The 19885-nt window shown below is 40.3% G+C and overlaps 2 protein-coding genes across 3 annotated transcripts; both read right to left on the bottom strand.

The window, feature by feature from the left end:
• Positions 1–3728: 3728 nt before the first annotated feature.
• stap2a (signal transducing adaptor family member 2a) lies at positions 3729–8608 on the bottom strand. The gene is made up of 11 exons (XM_054596506.1): positions 8501–8608; positions 7634–7705; positions 7435–7554; positions 7288–7344; positions 7050–7201; positions 6825–6956; positions 6648–6717; positions 5841–5943; positions 5626–5721; positions 5306–5434; positions 3729–5124 (listed from the first exon to the last, which is right to left on the bottom strand). The coding sequence occupies exons 1-11, from the start codon at positions 8606–8608 to the stop codon at positions 5069–5071; spliced, it is 1095 nt and encodes a 364-aa protein (XP_054452481.1). The 3' UTR covers positions 3729–5068.
• A 385-nt stretch (positions 8609–8993) lies between these two features.
• LOC129088874 (endophilin-A2-like) lies at positions 8994–19658 on the bottom strand. 2 transcript variants are annotated; one of them, XM_054596129.1, is made up of 9 exons: positions 19480–19658; positions 16094–16162; positions 15689–15905; positions 15356–15489; positions 14962–15120; positions 13892–13995; positions 13337–13470; positions 12674–12730; positions 8994–11928 (listed from the first exon to the last, which is right to left on the bottom strand). In XM_054596129.1, the coding sequence occupies exons 1-9, from the start codon at positions 19522–19524 to the stop codon at positions 11741–11743; spliced, it is 1107 nt and encodes a 368-aa protein (XP_054452104.1). In that variant the 5' UTR covers positions 19525–19658; the 3' UTR covers positions 8994–11740. The 2 variants fall into 2 exon arrangements, with proteins under 2 accessions (XP_054452104.1, XP_054452105.1); XM_054596130.1 differs by lacking the exon at positions 12674–12730.
• Between the last annotated feature and the right edge of the window lie 227 nt (positions 19659–19885).

The raw sequence follows: 19885 nt of genomic DNA, 5'->3' as shown, positions 1-19885 counted from the left end.
GCAACAGACTAATACGAATATAGTAAGTGCTACAAACTACTACGAATAGGATAAGTGCAGTAAACAAATACAAATTCAATAAGTGCAGCGAACTAATACGAATGCAATAAATGCTACGAGGAATGCTATACCTAACATATTCATTTAAAAAATTGTAAATATATATGTGAAATGTTATATCTGGTTGATACAACATAACCCTACTGCAAAATATGCAATCTAATCTAATTCTGTTTCTGTTTCTTTGTTATTTTGTCCACAGCACAGGTTTATGGTGCAGTGCATATATACAGGCCACATCAAACACATCTTGGGTGTAATTTGTGGCCATCAAGTCCCTCAATCTCACTTAATTGACATATTTACTGTTTGTTGTTTGTCCTTTTTTTTAATTTATGTTATTTTCATATTACAACTTTCAGAAATCTAGAGAAAAGACTAAATTTAAAAAAAAGAAATAACATACACACAATAAAAAGATAATGGTGGCTAAACTGTAAATGGAAAAAAATGTAGGACATTTTGGCTACTAGTGAATAAAGATAAATGTGGCTTGATTAACCCCTTCAGACCCTGGGTCCATTACAATGGACGTCACATGACGGGGGCTTTTTTTTTTACTTTTTGCAACGTTTTACACCACTTGAACCCTTAAGTCCATACAAGTGGATGTTTAACAACCAATCAAACGGCAGTATAGCTTTGCTTGTTGACGTATGAAAAAAATCCACCACATGGAAGAGAGGCATGGCAGGGCTTCACCCCACACGTCGAAGTAAGGACCATTTTCAACAGTTATATTCATATTTATAGATATTTTATAGAAGATTTCATAGTTTTGATACAATATTGAAAGATGGAATGTATAAATAGAAGTGTAATATCATATGTTTCAGTGTTAGTTTTTACACAGGATTTTTTCAAATATCGCTGTCCATTAGAATGGACATTGGGTCAGAAACCATGTTATTGAACTCAATTTACCAGTATTGATGAATGACCTTATTACTATAAAAACAGTACATCAGAATAAGAGAATGAGTTGATAATCAGTTGAAAATATTCCATATGCAGAATATACAGCCCTTGAAGTCCTTGAACTGATCGACAATGGAAATATCTCTGATATTGACATTTTTGGAAGCGATGAGGAAGATGGAGATGCTAATAGATTTCCAAGAGTTGGTGAGTGTAGAAAGTCAGTGAATATCATATAAAAAAATAGTCATGTTTTAGTATAAACATCACATAATATCACATATAAGATTTTAAATAAATAAAGCACTCAGCCACCGCTAGTCATGGATCTCCTTGACTTCAAATTGAATGTGGCAGAAGCTCTTGTGCGTTTGGGGAAGCCCCACGCATTGAGAAAACGAGGGAGGCCGAGCAGTTTAAAACAATTTAAAACAAGGGCAAACAAATAACAAAACCATTAAAAGTGCAAGTAAAAAACATGACAACTACAGTGAAAATGCTATCCTGAAAAGGTGGGTTTTGAGAGAGGATTTGAACTGAGGGAGGGAGTCAATATTTCGGATGTGAGGTGGGAGTGAGTTCCAGAGTTTGGGAGCAGAGCGGCTGAAAGCTCTGCTCCCCATGGTGGTGAGCCGGGCAGAGGGGACAGTGAGGTGGATGGAAGAGGAGGATCTGAGGGAGCGGGTGGAGGTGGCAGTGTGAAGGAGATCAGACAGGTAGGGAGGGGCAAGGTTGTGGATGGCTTTAAAGGTATGAAGGAGAATTTTGAAGTTGATACGGAAGTTGATTGGAAGCCAGTGGAGTTGTTCTAGGATGGGGGTGATGTGGTGGAAAGAGGGGTTTGGGAGATGATACGGGCAGCTGAATTCTGGACCAGTTGGAGCTTATGGAGGGATTTCTGGGGGAGACCAAAGAGGAGAGAGTTACAGTAATCAATACGGGAGGTGACAAGGCTATGTACAAGAATAGAGGTGGTGTGGGGGTGAGGGAGGGACGGAGGCGATTTATGTTACGAAGATGGAAGTAGGCAGTGCGGGTGGTGATGTTGATATGGGATTTGAAGGAAAGTGAGCCATCGAGGATGACACCCAGACTCTTCACCTGGGGGAGGGGGAAACTATGGAGCTGTCAAATGAGAGGGAAAAACTGTCAACTTTGAGTAGAGTTGATTTAGTACCAACTAAAAGGATTTCTGTTTTATTGCTGTTAAGTTTGAGGAAGTTTGAGGTGAACCAGGTTTGTACTTCAGAGAGGCAATCTGTTAGGGATGAGGGAGGGAGGATGGAGTTGGGTTTGGTGGAGAGGTAGAGCTGGGTGTCATCCGCGTAGCAGTGAAAAAGAATATTAAATTTACGGAAAATAAGGCCAAGGGGAAGGAGGTAAGTAATGAAAAGGAGGGGACCCAGGACAGAGCCCTGGGGGACACCAGAGGAGACAGGGGAGGGTTGGGAACGGAAGGATTTGAGTTGGATGAACTGAGTGCGGTCTGTGAGATAGGAGTGAAACCAGTCAAGGGGGTGCCTGTGATGCCGATGGAGGATAATCTATTGAGGAGGATGGTATGGGAAATTGTATCAAAGGCCGCACTCAGGTCAAGGAGGATGAGGATGGAGATTAAACCAGAATCAGCTGCAATAAGAAGGTCGTTGGTGATTTTCAGAAGGGCCGTTTCAGTGCTATGACGGGGACGGAAACCAGATTGAAACTGTTCATATAGACTGTTTTGAGATAGATGGGAATGGAGTTGAGAAGCAACGATTTTCTCAAGTATTTTGGAGATGAAAGGTAGGTTGGAAATGGGACGGAGGTTATTAAAGTTGTTGGGATCTGAACCAGGTTTTTTGAGGATTGGGGAGACAGCAGCAGTTTTGAAGGGTGAGGGAACTGAACCAGTAGTTCAAATATGCCCACAGAAAATGAGACTAAAATGACAGAAATGTGAGACCCTCAAGTTATTTTTGTTGGTAAATTGTAACCAAAAAAAAAAAAAAAAAAAGCTATGATGTTATATTTTAAAACTGTTTGGACCTTACAAAAAAACATCATTTGAAATGTTCAAGTTCATGTTCCATGTAATGTCAATGTTATATAAGACAAAAAATAGGTATGATGTTGTCATATGATGTTGATATTTTAACAACTGTTTGGACCCGATGTCCATTGAAATGGACAAAAAAATAACAATTAAAGAGTTATGATAAAAAAAAAAAAAAATTTGATTCTCATTTCTGGTTGCATTAAGGATGGGAAAAAGTCATTATTATATTTTTCACAACCTTGGAACATAATTGGGGTCTGAAGGGGTTAAAACTAAAAAGAAGAAACAAAACACTTTACCTTGTTTCAGAATTAAATGAGCATAACTGTTTCATTGTAATGATGAAAGTAGTCAATTTTTTTTTAATGTACATATGGAAAACAGTTTATTTCCAATGTAAATGTATCTGAACGTGTGTGAGTTCTTGGTAGATTATCTAAACTGAAGGGACAAGGAAGACTAAACAAAAATACTTAACCTCAATGTTAAACTGCTGACACGTTTTCACTTTGCTTCTATGTTTCTGTGATAAACTCATAGTATTAATTATGTCCAACATGATCGAATATCCTCATTTTCCTGTTGTCAATCAGGGTTTCAATGAACAGCCTGGCCCTAAAGATAAAATAAGTGGTGCACTTTTGAGGAAGCCCAGCTTATCAATTCACAACAAGGACAAATCACATCCATGCAAAACCATTTAATGCCCTTGATATCTTACAAACACTGTTCTTTGATAGCGATCAAGTAGACACGACAAATCATGTACAAACATACAAGAAACTGTTCACCGTTAGAGGACACTTATTAGTCAGTTGATCACAGTTTGCCACTCAGACACAAATCTACTGGCCGATTGGCATGATAAATGTCAATGTTGAAATACATGCTGTTATGTTGAAGCACCTTCAGACCTATAACAAATTATAATGTTGTTATTAAAAGGTAGACAAGTGGTATAATACTTTGACGCCAAAAGGCTGGTTCAGTCTGCAAAGTGTTTTTGTACTTGAGTTATAACAACTAAAGACTGTGTGCTGATAAGGTTTCTGTCTTTAGTTGACAGACATTCCACTAGAGGACAGTCTCACATATGAATACAGTTCATCTGCTTGAATAGGAACAGAAATTGCCTGGAGTTTCCAGGAAGGTCTGAGCACCAGTGAGTAATTTCATCAAACAGTAGCACGGACACAGTAAAAGAGAATAAGGAAACACTTTAAAATAAGCACCAACAGTACGGTTTAAGTTGAGTCATAAATGAGCCATAACAGTATCATTGAATCAACAATACATCAATGTTTGCTTATTAATCACCAATAACACTCATGAGCTGCAGGCAGAGATTGTGCAGTTTTCAGATTCTTGCCAGCTCCACTGTGACAGACATTCTTTTTTTCAGTAACGTTACATGATGAGGTGAGTGAAGAGAATTGCTGAGCTGAAACCTGAGCAATCCTTGGTGATTTTACTTTCAGAGCCGATAAAGCGTCTCAGGTCTCCGGTGTTGATCTTGGCAGTCTGTGGTTTGTTTGTTCTTCTTCTCCAGTGTTGCAGCAGTAAAATCAGCAGCTCAGCACTCAGACATGGGCTCAGACGAGAAAACATCAGGCTCTGTTGGTGGTCCTGAACGAGTTAGTGCTTCTCCAATCATTTTTTTTAGCTGCCAGTCATATTTATTCAGTGTGGACTCTCTTCTGAAGGAAGATCATTCATTGTGGCACTATTTCTTTTGCTCAGAGGCAGTTTGTAAACAGCTTTATGAAAGTGGACAAAGAACTAGTGGCTCTTAACCCCAACCAAGGCAGGCGTTATGAGGTTTTATGAATCTAATCCAGTGTTCACCAGCCAATTTTGCTTTTATGGAGCTAACCAGAGTTTGTTTAAACACCAAAGTCCAACATTTCGTATCTCCCTAAAGGAAGGCGGTGGTGTTTGTAGTCCCTTGTCTTCCACCTAGAAGGCACAGGATGAATACATAGCTGCGGTGAGAAAGAGTTTGGCACCGAAGATTGAGTATGATATGACAAGAGGTTGCTCCTTATGAACGAATCACTCCTGACTGACTCGTCTCTTCTCAAGCTTCATTTTGAGTTCCTCATTGAGTGCTGTGGAAAAACAGAGGAAACACATCATTGTATGTCTCTTTTATGTACAATAGATCTACCTGTTTCTTGGATATTGATCTAATTGCTTTATTAATTGAATTGCTCCTCATTTACTGAACGTGTCTTTTTTTAAACTGTAAATCAGGATGGATTGCAGCAGGTGAGATGTGCATCAACTCACTCTGTGCGAGAGGCGAAGGGGAGAGGATGAGTCTTCTCATCGGGTTGGTGGGCGAGGCCGGCACTGGTGAGGTCAGGATGCGGCGGTCAGGGGCGGGAGACCTGGACAGGGGGCTGCCGGGCCAACGATCTGCACCAGAACAAAAGCAGTGCTCATTATTGCTCTCTGTCTGCGACTTGTCTGCGACTGTCTGCGACTGTCTGCGACTGTCTGCGACTGTCTGCGACTGTCTGCGACTGTCTGCGACTGTCTGCGACTGTCTGCGACTGTCTGCGACTGTCTGCGACTGTCTGCATGTGCTTTATGAGGCGGAGACAAACCCTGTTTTGGAGGCAGAGCAGGAGCCTTTGGAAGCGGGCTGGAGGGGGCAGTGTGGAGGATCCTTTCTCCGTTCTCATCATTGGCGGAAACGTATGCTGATGACAAAAACACGTAATTTAATTTTGTGCGGCTTTATTGATTACTTTTAACAAAAATTAGGAGGACAAAAAAAAGAGTCTTCAGAATATGCGTGTGTGCTGCTTGGTTGTCTCACTGATATTCTCTTCGTACGGCTCCTCCAGGAGGAAAGGCTGCAGAGTCCCCGCTGTTTTCTCTACCAGAGCGTCGATGACCTCGTGAAGTGTAGCACAGGGAATCTGGAAGAGGAAACCTGTTGTGTTAGACCCTTGAAGCAGCTGGTTTGTTAATGCTGATTACACACAGTCTGAGACATTGTTGATTGCTGTCATCTCAAAGCATTACTTGTATTTGTCATTTTCATGTACTATATTTCTAACAAAATGATCTATGTGGTTGATGCTGCCATTGCACCCAAAAAATCCCTTTAGAAAAAACATGAATATATGTAATGACCCTAGCTATATTTACTTCAAGTAACTACAAAGTTGTCACTTTGCAGCATCAACTATTTTACTTCCCACTTATAGATCTTTTCAAATATTTAACTGAATGCATCAATCCAATGCAATACAATAAAGGAGATCAGGTATCGGCAATGATGTGACTGATGTACTGTACATAAAATAGTGTTTCTTTCATAGTTTAATCCTAAAATGATGTGTTCTTGCAGTCAGTCACATCAGTTACGGCAAGTCGTGGATCCACGTTTTCAGTGCAGAGGTATTTAGATTATAAATCTGTTATGGGATCAGTGCATGATATCAAAATTGAAGTATTAGAATCTGTATTGGGAGTGAAACAGTTGGATCAATGCATCCCTAACATGAGGTTTCTCAATGAATATAAAAGAAAGTAAATAATAGTAAAAATGTTACCTATTAATTTCACCTTTAGAATTGTTATAAGTGTTGAAGTGTATCTGCAAGTATTAAACACTCACAGGATTTTCTACATCAATGATGTAACCACCTTGGTCCCTCTGCGTCACACGGTAATGTCTGAACACCGACCTGGAGCAAAACAGACAACCAGAAAAACCTATTAGTAACATTTTCAGTGAATGTTGCATTTGACTATATTTGCAGCTGTGGCGTTCAGATGTTCAGCAGGTGTCTACCCATTGAGGTCCTGCCTAGTGGTGACAGCCAATGAGCATCCATCTCTGCCTGGACGCAGCAACATGTTGCCACAGTCTGGGTGTCTCTCTAGAAGGACTTCAGCCTCTGTTCGTGACACCGGTCGAAAACACCTGCATGTCACACACATTCATAATGACAACACAGTCATGCTTATACACTAAAAGGTATTATAGCTACAGTGCATCCTCTCAAGGAGAACTCACGGGGGGATCTCTCCTACTAAAGGCACGGAGAGGGGCGAGGGAGGAGCACGCGTGGGAGTGCGATTTCTCCGCCTGGACCTTTCTTTGTCCACCATCTCCCTCAGCATCTGCAGCTGGCCCGGCAGCAACGTGAGACAGGACGGCACATTCAGCTGTGATTGGACAGGGGGAAGGATCATTTTAAAACGGCACAAGAGAGATAAAGATTGATGCAGGGATGCATAAGATGGATATTTACATCTACAACGGAGTAGAGGAAACCTTTCCACAGCTCCCTTGATTCCAAGTTAGGTGCCTGTTAAAGACAACAGCACTGTTACACCTTAAACAAAGTGGTAATTTTAATGTATTTATGTATGTGTGTTTGTGTCTTCAAGTGCATTACTGTGAGTTTGGTCTCTCCATCCTTCATGCGTAGGATGAGTCTGGCTGCCTCCAGGTTTCTGTCCCGGCTGCAGTCGTCCTTCAGGGACACAAACCCACTGAGGTCCAGCTTCTCCACATACTGTGACACACACAAACATGTTTCAGTGCCAACTCACTATGACACACAAACAACGCATCGTATACAGTCTAAAACTTACATGACTGTCCTTGGCATTATTGAAGAAATACAAAGAGTTCCCGCACAGACAGGTCCACAGTCGCCTGGACGCCTGTCACACACAGAGAGAAGCAGACATGAGAAAAGAAGAGGACACACTGCTGTCGCATGTGCGTAATAGATATTTCCCTCTTTTATCACCCTCCCATTTCCTGTCCCAGGAGATGAATAGGAAGTGAGCCACAGCTGCTGTCAATCTGTGGCCATGGATCAATGCAATACCCTGCACCTGAGCCAGGCTCACATTACATGTATATATTGCCTTCAAATGATCTTAATGAGAGAGTGGGCCCTGGGGGAGGGTACCCTATTGTGTATTTGTCACCTTATATATAAATAAAAATATGCAAAAGAGTTATTGAGGAACAATTATACTGTTTGCAATTGTGTATTTGAGATGTTGGAGATGCATTTCAGGGATCATGCTGTCATAGCAAAATGTCAAAATTAGAGTATTCTCTGACTTGGCATTGAATTCTGGGTGATGCATATTGTGACATAGATGCCTAGTTATCAAGATACAGCCACACAAGATGTCACAAGAGATGTGATTTAAATGACATGAGATGATTGACAGCAACCGGGCTTCCACAATTCATTGATGAATTGTTCCACACTATCCCTGTCAGATTCTTGCTAAACCAGGACAACAGGACAACAGATCTGACCAGCATCAGTGTTCAGTCTCGCCTCGCCCATTCGAACACAATGAGGAAGTTGACAGCTCTCTGGGAATGGGGGATCATCAGCCGGTGTGCTGTCCACTCACTCACTCACTCACTGACCACCGCTACCCATGCAGGATGCACTGGGGAAAAAAACATGGCATGCACCGGTTGGAGCCTACCTTTTCTTTCGGTCCTCGCTTCTCCAGGTATCCTTCATAGTAGCAGGGAGGGAGCTGCGCCCGTGGTCCCCCCGGCCCGGAGCGCTGCCTGACGGGTGCAGCCGCCATGAGTGTCGCTGGCTGGGCACCGACGAGGACAAAGGGGAGCTGAGTAACTCGGAGAGTGACACGCCTTCCCCGATGAGATAGTGCAGTGGCAATAATCCAACAGCTGGCTGGTGTAGCCTTCTGTGTCTGGGGATCATGCAGATGGGTGGTTGTGCAGATTAGAAATTGGATGGTTCAAAGTGTTCAAAATATACAGAGAAAATAAGCAAACATGAGCAGTGATGTAAATGTTAATTGATGGATTTTTAATAAGAATCAGGTGCATTTGAAAAGAGATTATCCTACGCCTCTATGATATGTTCTGCATTAGTGTACATACTTTCATTCAAATATATCAAATGAAAAAGGTCAATTCAGTTACTGGGCTGTAAAAACACACTGGGAGCCAAATTACTTAATATTTATTTAAAGAAGTGAATGCAGCATCCATTCCCCTTTGAATAGTAACAAAAATATACAATACACAGATGATTACACATAAACACAGAGGTAATCCATATATCCTTAAAATAATCCAGGATGATCCCACTTTTAACCTCCCCACAGTGTCACAGTTACAAAAATAAGGCATTAGGCAAGACACAGAGGCTGTAATGAAGACTCATGCAAAGCAGTTACATTTGAACACACACAAAAAAAAAAAATCCATTAAGATTGTGCATAATAAAATTAAGCTTAACAGTTTGATAATACTTCATTCAGCTATATTGCATAGTTGAGAGACTCGCGGTTATGGATGCAATACACAGCAATCACATTATGTAGTGTTGCAATAAATGTCAGCCACGGCTTTAAGATAACTATTTCAGATGTGACAGCAGCGGCACACAAAAATTGATCTTAGCCCTTTCATCCGACATTATTCATCATCAATATTATACAAGCTGCATAATAGCTCACCCCGAACCCCTGACCATCTTCTCCCCCTCTCAAACTCTGGGCTTTTGATTTAGTGTAATGAGGCATGTAAACCCCACACCTGAACCCCACAGCTACTACTCAGCCCAGCCAAAGGCAATGGCAATACACATGACATTATTAACAGTGGAGACATGCAAACATAACATGTAAGAGGCACAGACTATGATACAAATAAAAGAGATTATAGGACCAGGAGACTCCAGAGGCACCATGGGACTGGGATGGGGCAGATAATGAGAACGGGGGTAGTGGTACAGGGGCAGGTGGTGAATAAAGACCAGTGGGGGAGGGAGGGCATAATCCACTGCTGTGAGCCTCCCTTCTGAAAAGACCTGTCTGTTCCACTCCCAGTTTAAACAGAGATGGAAGAGAGGTGTGTGTGTGTGTGTGTGTGTGTGTGTGTGTGTGTGTGTGTGTGTGTGTGTGTGTGTGTGTGTGTGTGTGTGTGTGGGGGGTTCGTCTAACAAGGGGATCATGACAAGAGGAGAAAGTTGGTATTTTAGTGAGCAGCACAAACCCTCACAGTTCATAGTCAGCTTGTAAAAGACTTAATTGAAACTGAAAGTGGCTTTTGTGCAGAGGCCTTCCTCATTATAAGTGAATTATGTACACAATTGTTTGGTGATAGTTATGCAGTATTATCTGTCAGGTTTGGGGCACAGTTTCAGCCCGAAAACTGAGGCAGGTACAAAACACATCAGATTAATTTACATGCTCCAAATTATAGGTTAGAGTACTAAAGCCAAGCTTAACCCCAGCACAATGGGGGGAAAACAAAAACACAGACAGAAATTCTTTGTCAAACAGTTGAATAAAAAAGCCCACAAAGATATTGTAAGCGACACTGCCAGCAGTATCAATACAGCCTGAGAAAATAAAGGAACTGAAAGACGCTTATGGCTTTGGTGTAATGTTGCAAAATATTTGAGGTGGGAGTGAATCATGTTACATTGTGGTAGGTTACACTTTAATGGAAACCAAATTCAGCTTCTTCTTTAAAATGTGAAGTATGTAAAAAGTAATCCAGTTTGCATATAATAATCTCAAACATTAACTTAAATTTGCAGAATTGCACGCATGAGGCTGTATTTAAATATGCATCCTTTTAATGATAAACATAAGTCTTGTCCAAGGTGGGAATAAGATTTAAGTGGAGAGTGGAGTGCAGTGGGAAACATTGGAAGGGCTGTCTGTAAATTAAGAGTAGATAAATCATTAACAAAGTAGCAAAACAATTGATGTGATCAAAGATTACAAAATTAAGCATATTTATGGATGCTCTCCAGCTCTTTGGAATAGATTATAAAACAACCTTTTGGTCTCGAACAAACTGCCAGAGTTTATCTGACTGGCAGTGGTGTAGTAATGAAAAAACATTTAATACAGCAGTCAGTCAGTCGATGTTATCTGTTGACTGGCTCCAGCTATTTGGAAGAAAGAAAATCCACACTAAAAGACAAGACAAACCACCAAACGTGAATTTGGTAAGCGATAGAGGTCGCATGACAGTGGCACTAAAACCGATAGCTTAGAGTGAGCTTTAGAACCACCAGGTGGCAGTGGAGGATAGTCTCAGACATCGACAGAAAGAAGCCAGTCCTCCATGTTGACTCAAACTAGTCCATGAAGACAACAGTACTAAAGCCTGAAGGGACAGAAGTGAAAACTGGGAGTGTCGAAGACGGTGTTTGTAAGAATACATGAGTATACATGCATGTGTGTAGTACCAATATCAACAAAACATAACACAAGGAGTGTCATCTTGTGAATATGAAATAGGTTTGTAATATAGGAATAAAGTACTTGCACTTGTTAGTGTTTGTGAATACAGCTGAACATGCCATTACAGATTTCATTCTCTCTTGATCTTGCTTCATCAGTCCTGGTGATGGAGGTGGAGTGTAGAAAGTGCACTGGTGCATAGAGAATGAATGTAAATACTCAGGATATGGTAAATGCTCACATTACGGGGCCATTTGTTGACTGAACATCCCTCTGTCCGTACGTTTTTTGAAGTTTATATCTTGACATAATTAGACAGAATAAAAAAAACCTCTTTACTCAAATAACTCCTAGGTACAAATTAGGTCCCTTTCTTAGTTTACCCTTTAATTACAATAAAGATGTGATATATTTTGGTTATTGAGAGTTGATGATCCATTACCATCCCCCATCCTCTCCATCTTGCTGTTACCCTCTTGCCTTGCTGTTTCAATGTTGCAGAGGTACAATCACTTCAACATAGTTGTGGGGGAATAATCCTGTTTTCCCACGAATGGCTCCCTCAAACCAGTTCTCATCGATTTGATTGACCAAGGTGATGATGTCACCCTCTCGGAAGCCCAGCTCTCCCTCGTTCTCTGGCTCAAAGTCATACAGAGCTTTACAGCTTGGCTCAGCTGCAGAAGGAGACACATAAAGTAGAGAGATGCAAGGAGGGAAAAAGAACATTAGTGCCATGTTGTGAAAATGTTTTTCTTTTCTTACTTTTAATAAAATAAGTATGTCCTGTGTCACCAGTTTGTTTTCCAGTAGGACGAGGACCAGACATTAGGACCATAAAACCAAAGTCATTAAAACCAGAGATGTTTATAAGTTAGTCATCGTGTGGTAAGGAAGAATCCTCCTGAAGCTCAAGATCATACTTTACATGGCTAAACTATTTCATATGAACCATAATGACCATGTTCAAGTTTTAGGCCAAGACATCCTGTTTGACTGAGGAGTTGTATGAATTTTTACTATATCTGTAAAATTAAACATGTGGCATATAGTGATTTATTTTGGGGTTCAGGAGGATCATCAGTTAGTGAACAGGCATAAATACAGATACAAATCAGCAAAACATGACTGCGGCGGGAATTTATTTTTGAGAGATTTGGTTCACAACCTAATTGAAAACACCACAGCCACTGATCAAAAAACTCACAGGTGGTTTGCTGACATTTATATATATCCAACAAGCCCGGTCTTGTTCTTGGAACCTGCCCCACAAACACCATTCAACCATGTTAGTCACCTTCTTTACCGTCCCACAGACACGCATACAGCTCTCTGCCACACAGATGTCACCAGAGTAAGAGAAAGTAGTGAAACATCCTAGTTCTGTGTAAGGGACACGTTATCTCCATCTGTCTCACTCACACTGTCTGCTCCTGATGGAGGTTCTTTGGAAGGATGGACCTGGATATTGTGCAGGGGCTGGTTGATATCGCAACATGAAAGATACATTAGTGTGAATGAGATTGACTTACACACATGCACTCATAGACGCTCAAGCACACTTCATAGACTGTATATAAGAAGTGGACATAGTCATTGTGACGACGCCAGCGATTTGGCAGTAGCCATCTTGGATTACAGCCATCGCTTGGCTTTTTTGCAACCAATGAACGGAAGTGATCATATTCGGACAGCGTAGGAGTGACGTAGTGACGCCATGTACCACTCTGGTAGGGAAGCGACCTGTCAACAACAATGTACCACCGCCCTGAAGCGTACTCCTTCTATTTTACTCTAAATGGAGCATAAATTATTAAATGAACATCATGCTGTGTTAAAGAATACTTGAAACTAAAGATTGTTACTATAAACTCATGTTTACAATGTTTACTGAGGGAGTAAATCTAGTCAGAAGTAGGGTAATTTTCTCATGGACTTCTATACAATCAGACTTATTTTGCAACCAGAGGAGTTGCCCCCTGCTGATCAGTAGAGGGAATACAAATTTAAGACACTTCCGCATTTGCTTCATTCTTCAGAAACAGAGTTTGCAGCCGGAACAAAATATAGGAAGAGTAAGTTTACCGGAAGAATAAGCTGGAGGGGTTGTTGCCGCTGGTGAGTATCCTCCATTAGAGCTTTCTGCTTCTCCATAGTCATACTCTGGTTTGGGTCTGGGTGTGTATTCACGTCTTGGACGAGACTGAGCGTCATTCACCCTGCACACAATCAGAATAAAATAAATCACCTTTATGAGCCCCCAAGTAGGGGATGCACCAATACAGATACAGGGCTGTTACACAAAGAGGTGTTAAATAATTAGCTTAGGGGCTATAAGCCAATTTACAAAGTAAATTGTGAAAAGCAAAACAAACCTATTCAATTTAATTAATTCTAAAGTATTTCTGTAAGGGGGTCGGTGCCTACAAAGCCAAAGACAGTTATCCAAATCTGTATTGTTAAGTAAAAAAATAAAAAAAGGAGTGATTTGTGATCAGCATTAGTTGCCACATGACATGAATGACTTGTGATCAGATGGGAAAATATGGTAGGGCTGAATCATCCCGTGTCACGAGCCAAAGGACACAGCCTTAGCATACAAAAAGTATGACATCTTCCACAAATACTCACGACACTGACCTTGATCTCAGTTTCTCAGAAAGCTCCTCCAGGATCTCCGTAGCCTGTTTGTGGTACTGCAGCAGAGACTCCACAAAAGAAGACAGCTGACTCACCTGCTCCACCTACACGTACACAAAAACTATTTTAGGGGATGACCAAACACGTAAACGGCAGTGGTCCGTCAGCATTCTTTACTGGTTAATCATTTGCATTCCCGTCTCTCATCATTCCATTTTGTTTCTTCCTATCATTACGTCAGGCTTGTTTGTTACAATAACTTAGCTCTGAAATATCTCATAGTGGCAGGTAGGAGAGCGGTAAATACAAAGCAAAACGGGTCTGACAAGCTCACACTTCTGCAAGTCATTGTGTGAAAACATGACACATACTAATCTTAAGAAGTAACAAGTGGCTTGCTACTTCAGAAGCTGTGGGCAGCAAGCAACAGATATACAACCAGAATAAATATTATCAGGTACTCTATAGGAACATTAACACAATTATACATTTCAGTTGGTTTGGCTGCCATGTTTCATCTTCATCAGTTCTAATGGTGATTAGCTACTGTCATTTCTTTCTTATTTCTCCCCACTATTTTGAGTTTGCCTAACTATTTCTTATAGGCATGAAATTAATTCACTACATTAATGCACTATTATAGAATATGCCAATTCAACTCAATCTGCTTCAGTCATAAATTATTTTATTCATATAACAATAATTGTATTAGATGTCATTAAATGTATTTCTTGTGTCACTCTAGTAAAAACAAACATTCACTAAATCTTAAAAACAAGAAAGCACTATAAAACTTTTGTTAACTCTACTTATCTATCAAACCATTTCCACTGGCACTGATTGAATCAGTTGGCTCTTTTATCACTTCAAGCAAGAACAATGTTTGCTGACTTTGGAGATGTTGACATCACTTTGCCTACTTCACTGGCAACAGGATTAATTGAAAAAAAAAAAGAAAAAAAAAGAAATGACACTAGATAAACCCCTAGGGAAAATAAGAGTTGTTGCAGTAGGTTTCAATTAGTTATTTGCAATGCAAAGTGTGCAAGATTAGTCTACAGGTTACTCACATCCGTTTCCAGCAGGTTGTTCATTGAGCTTTCAGCCATCTCTTTGGACTCATGGAACTTCTCCAGGGCTTGCCTGATCTCTTCATCTTGGATTTTACCTTGACGTTTCTTTTTATAATCATAGTCGAGACGACGGCCCTCCAGCTTCTTCAGGTGGTGCTGAGGGGGTGAAGGAGTTGGGATTGTGAGGTTGGGGTTTCACAGAACAGTACTTTCAATTGTTTGTGATAGTTTTGAGAAAATTGTGTGATTTAACCATTTTCATTGAATTTCAAGATTATCCACCAGGACAGTAATATTTTTTCATGTTAATGCAGCTGACTCACTGACTGCAGAGCTCATTATTCAATGCCTGGCCTGTACGTGCAGAAGCATACTACTTCTTTGATTCTACCTGAATGTCTCTGATATCCTTCTCGGCGACTGCCTGCAGTGGGTCAATAAAGTTCTGCTTCACATCAATATCCAGAGAGTCCTTGACCTCGGCCATTCTTTTCATTGACTCTCCAATGTCTGTTAGAGCCCCACCTGCAGTACAAACACACATATGCAAAAAGAAAAACAGCATTACAGAGTGTTGTCCATTGCGAGGCATGGTAATAATAATCATTGATTCTATACTAAGTAGATCAATGGTCCCACATGAACAAACATATTTACCATAACCATAACATACATTTCTCTTTTACAATATATCTCATCCTCAAAATGCTTCCTCTGTTCTTACCAAAGTTGGTTTCCTCGCCCATGTCCCGTCCATACTTCGTCATGCACTCCCCCAGGAGGCCCTCAGGCTGGGGGTAGCCAGGACTCTTGACCTGCCCACGCATTTTGGAGACCGTGTTGAGCATGGTAAGCTTAGCTCTTGTTGCAGGGTTGGGCTGGAGGTACTCTGATGTTTTACTGAGGACCTCCACCACTGCTTTGCTGGTAATATCTGCCCTCTGGGGAACAGGTTAGAGAGAGAGAATCATTTATCGGAGTGTGCATAAACTGAGTGTTATGCCTTTAAGCGGGTTTAAGTGTGTGAGGGAAACGTTTGGGGCATCATTTAACTTTAAGTAAAACAAAAGAGCATACAGTATTTCTTCATGTTTAGTATATATATTTTCACAAAATGTATGTTTGTTACCCTCTCGAGGTCCTTGAAGTCTTCATCCAGTTTGGTTCCCTCTGCACCTCCAACCTTCTCACTAACCAGCTGTGAACACAGAGCAATCACAGTAATAAAGCCGACAGATGGATGAATACGCCACAGCAAGGAAACTTCAACTGGGTAAGAACCTGTTGTCAAAGGAGCTTTAACCGGACCTTCACAACCCCAGTGCTGTCTATTTCCAAACTGAAATGGATATTTTACATTTTCCACCATCCATTTTATTTCCGGGCCTAGTTGACACAATTCTCAGATTCCAAGACATACACATGTTTTCCGTCAGTGGAGGAACTTCAAGTCTGCATGAGGGAATGAATGCTGAAAACTAGACTTTCCTCTCTACTGAGAGACTCCGTTTCCATAAGGAATTTGGCTAAGGGTTTACTTTTTTTTTTTCCCCATCAGGTCAGCACACACATTTCAGTTTCCTACATGGATACTTTTACTAAACACACTGACTTCATGCTGCTCGCAACCTGACTCGCACATGGCACATATGTTCTCCATGTCTCATCCAGAGCTACAAACTTAAAAATCCAGTGCAGTTGGCTGTGAGGCCAAATAGAGACTCATTGTGTGTGTTGCTTTTCTGATTTGGTTCAACGCGGTGCTACTGTCGGCACCACACTGCAAATTAAACTCTATGACCAGATTGATCAATCAATCTCTCAAATATACAGGTTTGGTAAAGTAATTTTGGAAGAAACAGTCAGTGGCCGTGATAATATCTTAAGCATTGATTGCCAAATGAGTCATGGGATATAATTCAGCACTAAAAGTTCCCCAATTATTTAGTACAATAAACATTTTAACTGCAATTAAGAAATCTCTTGGTACGAGATGTGTAGTTGTTTTGGCATGCAGATGTGTGAAATCCGACCAAAAAAACACTTTGAGTTCCCCATCTGGCTTATAGCACACATTTTTTTGGCCTCAATGACTTATAAACCTGCCCATCCTGGTCTGACCAGAGTATGTAATCTATCTTGAAAACTTGAGTTTTTGTGCTAGTTACATGACATTAAGCTTAAAATGATCTTTAGTAAATTTCTAACTTAGATTTGCTAAAAGCCAAACCTGAATTAGAAAAATAACTATGCGTTTTAAGAAGACAGAGTCATAGGCACATTTGTAGCGAGCATGTGGGTTTAGCCTTGTTGGTTAATGACAAAAGCAAGATACATAATATGATGTGGAATAAAATTAAAGAGCAGGTGTCCAATAAATAACACGGTGTGCACAATGTCAGCAATATATGTTTGCTCAGCAACTAAGCTGACATTTCGGCTAAATCATTGATTGAATAAACCATATTTTTATGGCGTTATGACTCAGAGCATATTAGGCAACTAACTTAGAGGATTGATTATACTCCTCCACTCCTCCACTTTATTTCTTAATATAGCCTCAATTGCTTGTTGGCCAGGTCTGTTCTACCAGAGGGCAGGGTGATCACTATAGGTCCTTTAGGTTACCAGCTATACTCTATGTCCAAATAGTCGAGGACTTACCACTGTATTGTGGTGTTATCAATCCAAAAGCACTGCTTAAGTTTTGCAATGGCTTTTATGGAATAGGACTGGAAGCCTGTTTGGGCAGAGTAGTCACATAACTAGGATTCCAATACACCCCCACTGAAAAGACAGGCGTCACTTGCATGTCACATAATGTTAGGCCAAAGCAAGGACCTGTTGCAAGGCAGTTGTCATCAAAACACATGCCACCAGTTATGCAGCCCATGGCTTTTTGAGCTTCATGTCTGTGGTGGCGAGTTTAACTTTTAGTTGTCTCAAGAGTCAACATTTACAATTCTTTAGGAGAGGAATGACTGACATTTGAAATTTAGAAGAACTAGACAAATCTGACTCAATAAATTAAATACAATTTTCTATACGATCAGACTACTGTGATTGTGATTGATTAAAATGACTGTAATGTAATGTAATGTGATTGTCACAAGTTGGCCCTCAGACATTTGAGTAAACATTTGACTTAATTCTCTAAGCTTCCTTATCCATCTGGCGTCAGTGGTAACTTGCGCTTTTAGTTTCATATTGATGCTACGTCTGACACACTTTTCAAAAATTAGATGATGTTCAACAATGGAAACAGTATTGCCAAAGTTAAATCCACAAGCCTGGAATGAATAGTTTAGATGATAGTTAATAATCTCAGTACCTGTATGACATTGTAAATTTGTTATATGATAGAGATAAATCATTGACCTCAGATCAACAGGACTGTTATTTAATAACGTTAGAATATAGAGGTGTTGTAATACTCAATTTACTTTAAAAAAAATCCTGAATTCAAAGTTGTCTCAGTTCTATTGTTGGAAACATAGGAGACACATCCAGCTGAGAGATGACAGCAAACATGAGTTGTGTGACCTGAACTACAATACCACCACACCACATTGGCCAACGTGTCTTGAGACAAGTGTTTTGGAAACATTGTGTAATCCAGCACGTTAGAAAACAAACAAACATGAACATGACTTTAGTGCATTATAACACCTGAGTGATGCAGATACCATACTCGTATTAGTTGTTGCACTTACTGTATTTGTATCAGTTCGCTGCACTTATTGAATTCGTATTCGTTTACTGCACTTATCCTATTCGTAGTAGTTTGTAGCACTTATTATATTCGTATTAGTCTGTTGCAATTATTGTTTTCGTAGTAATTTGCCTCTGCACTATACTTTTGCTCTGGTTTATGCTTTAAGATGCTTGTTTAAGAAAGGAGATGCACTTATGACTTCTGGTGACTAGTAGTTCTCTTGAATACCTATGTTGAATACACTTCCTGTAAGTCTCTTTGGATAAAAGCGTCTGCTAAATGACTGTAATGTAATGTAATGTAATGTAATGTACCAGCTCCTCATCAAAACACGACGAAAGCCTCTCCATGCCCTGCTTCTGTCACTCACAAACCTCGACAGATTACAGCTGAACTCGCACTGAACACTTTATTTGAGTGATAATTGAAGAATACAATCTACGTAACTTAGTTCGACAAAAACTTTTGAGCAAACTCAAAGTGGACTGAACTTAATTCAGCCCTAATGCAGCTTCAGCGTAACGATGGAAACCTACTTTGGAACACAATGGCACAAAAAAACAACAACAGTTTGACGTTAGTGTCAGTTAGTTTAACAATAAAGCTATTCACATAGTTACTTCTCAACAAGTCGAAGTGATTCATTTCCATTGTTAAGCCCATAACGTTACCCCTTCCTCTACTTTTAGCTCACCAGCTACGGTTAGCTTGAAGCTAGCATAAACTAATCATAAAAGTCCAGATAGTTCGTTAGCATTAGCTTAGCTCTCGGCTAACGTGTATTTATAAGTCGCTTTTACCTGACTGGCTTTGTAGAACTGCTTCTTAAACCCCGCTACGGACATCTTGCACCGTCAGTGTTGCCACCTGGACACCTGAAAATGTGTTTTAAAATAGTTGCTATTAGTTTGTTAGTTTACAGCACAAGCAGCAGCCGAGCAACACGTCTCCAGACGTCGTGGATGTAGAACTTGCTAGGCAACCACAGCTTCCGGTCCACATCTTCATAAGTGGGAGGCCCCGTTCTAGTGGTTAAAAACTAGTGGTCATAGTCATGACAATAAAAACCTGTGCAACACATTACACATTACACTATGTGCAATATAGTTAAAGAAGTTAAAATAGTTAATATAGTTAAAGAAGTTAAAATAGTTAAAATAGTTAATATAGTTAAAGAAGTTAAAATAGTTAAAGAAGTTAAAATAG

The sequence above is a fragment of the Anoplopoma fimbria genome, chromosome 3, assembly GCF_027596085.1.
Source record: "Anoplopoma fimbria isolate UVic2021 breed Golden Eagle Sablefish chromosome 3, Afim_UVic_2022, whole genome shotgun sequence".
Taxonomy (NCBI): Eukaryota; Metazoa; Chordata; class Actinopteri; order Perciformes; family Anoplopomatidae; genus Anoplopoma; species Anoplopoma fimbria.
This window is presented reverse-complemented; position numbering and strand designations above follow the sequence as displayed.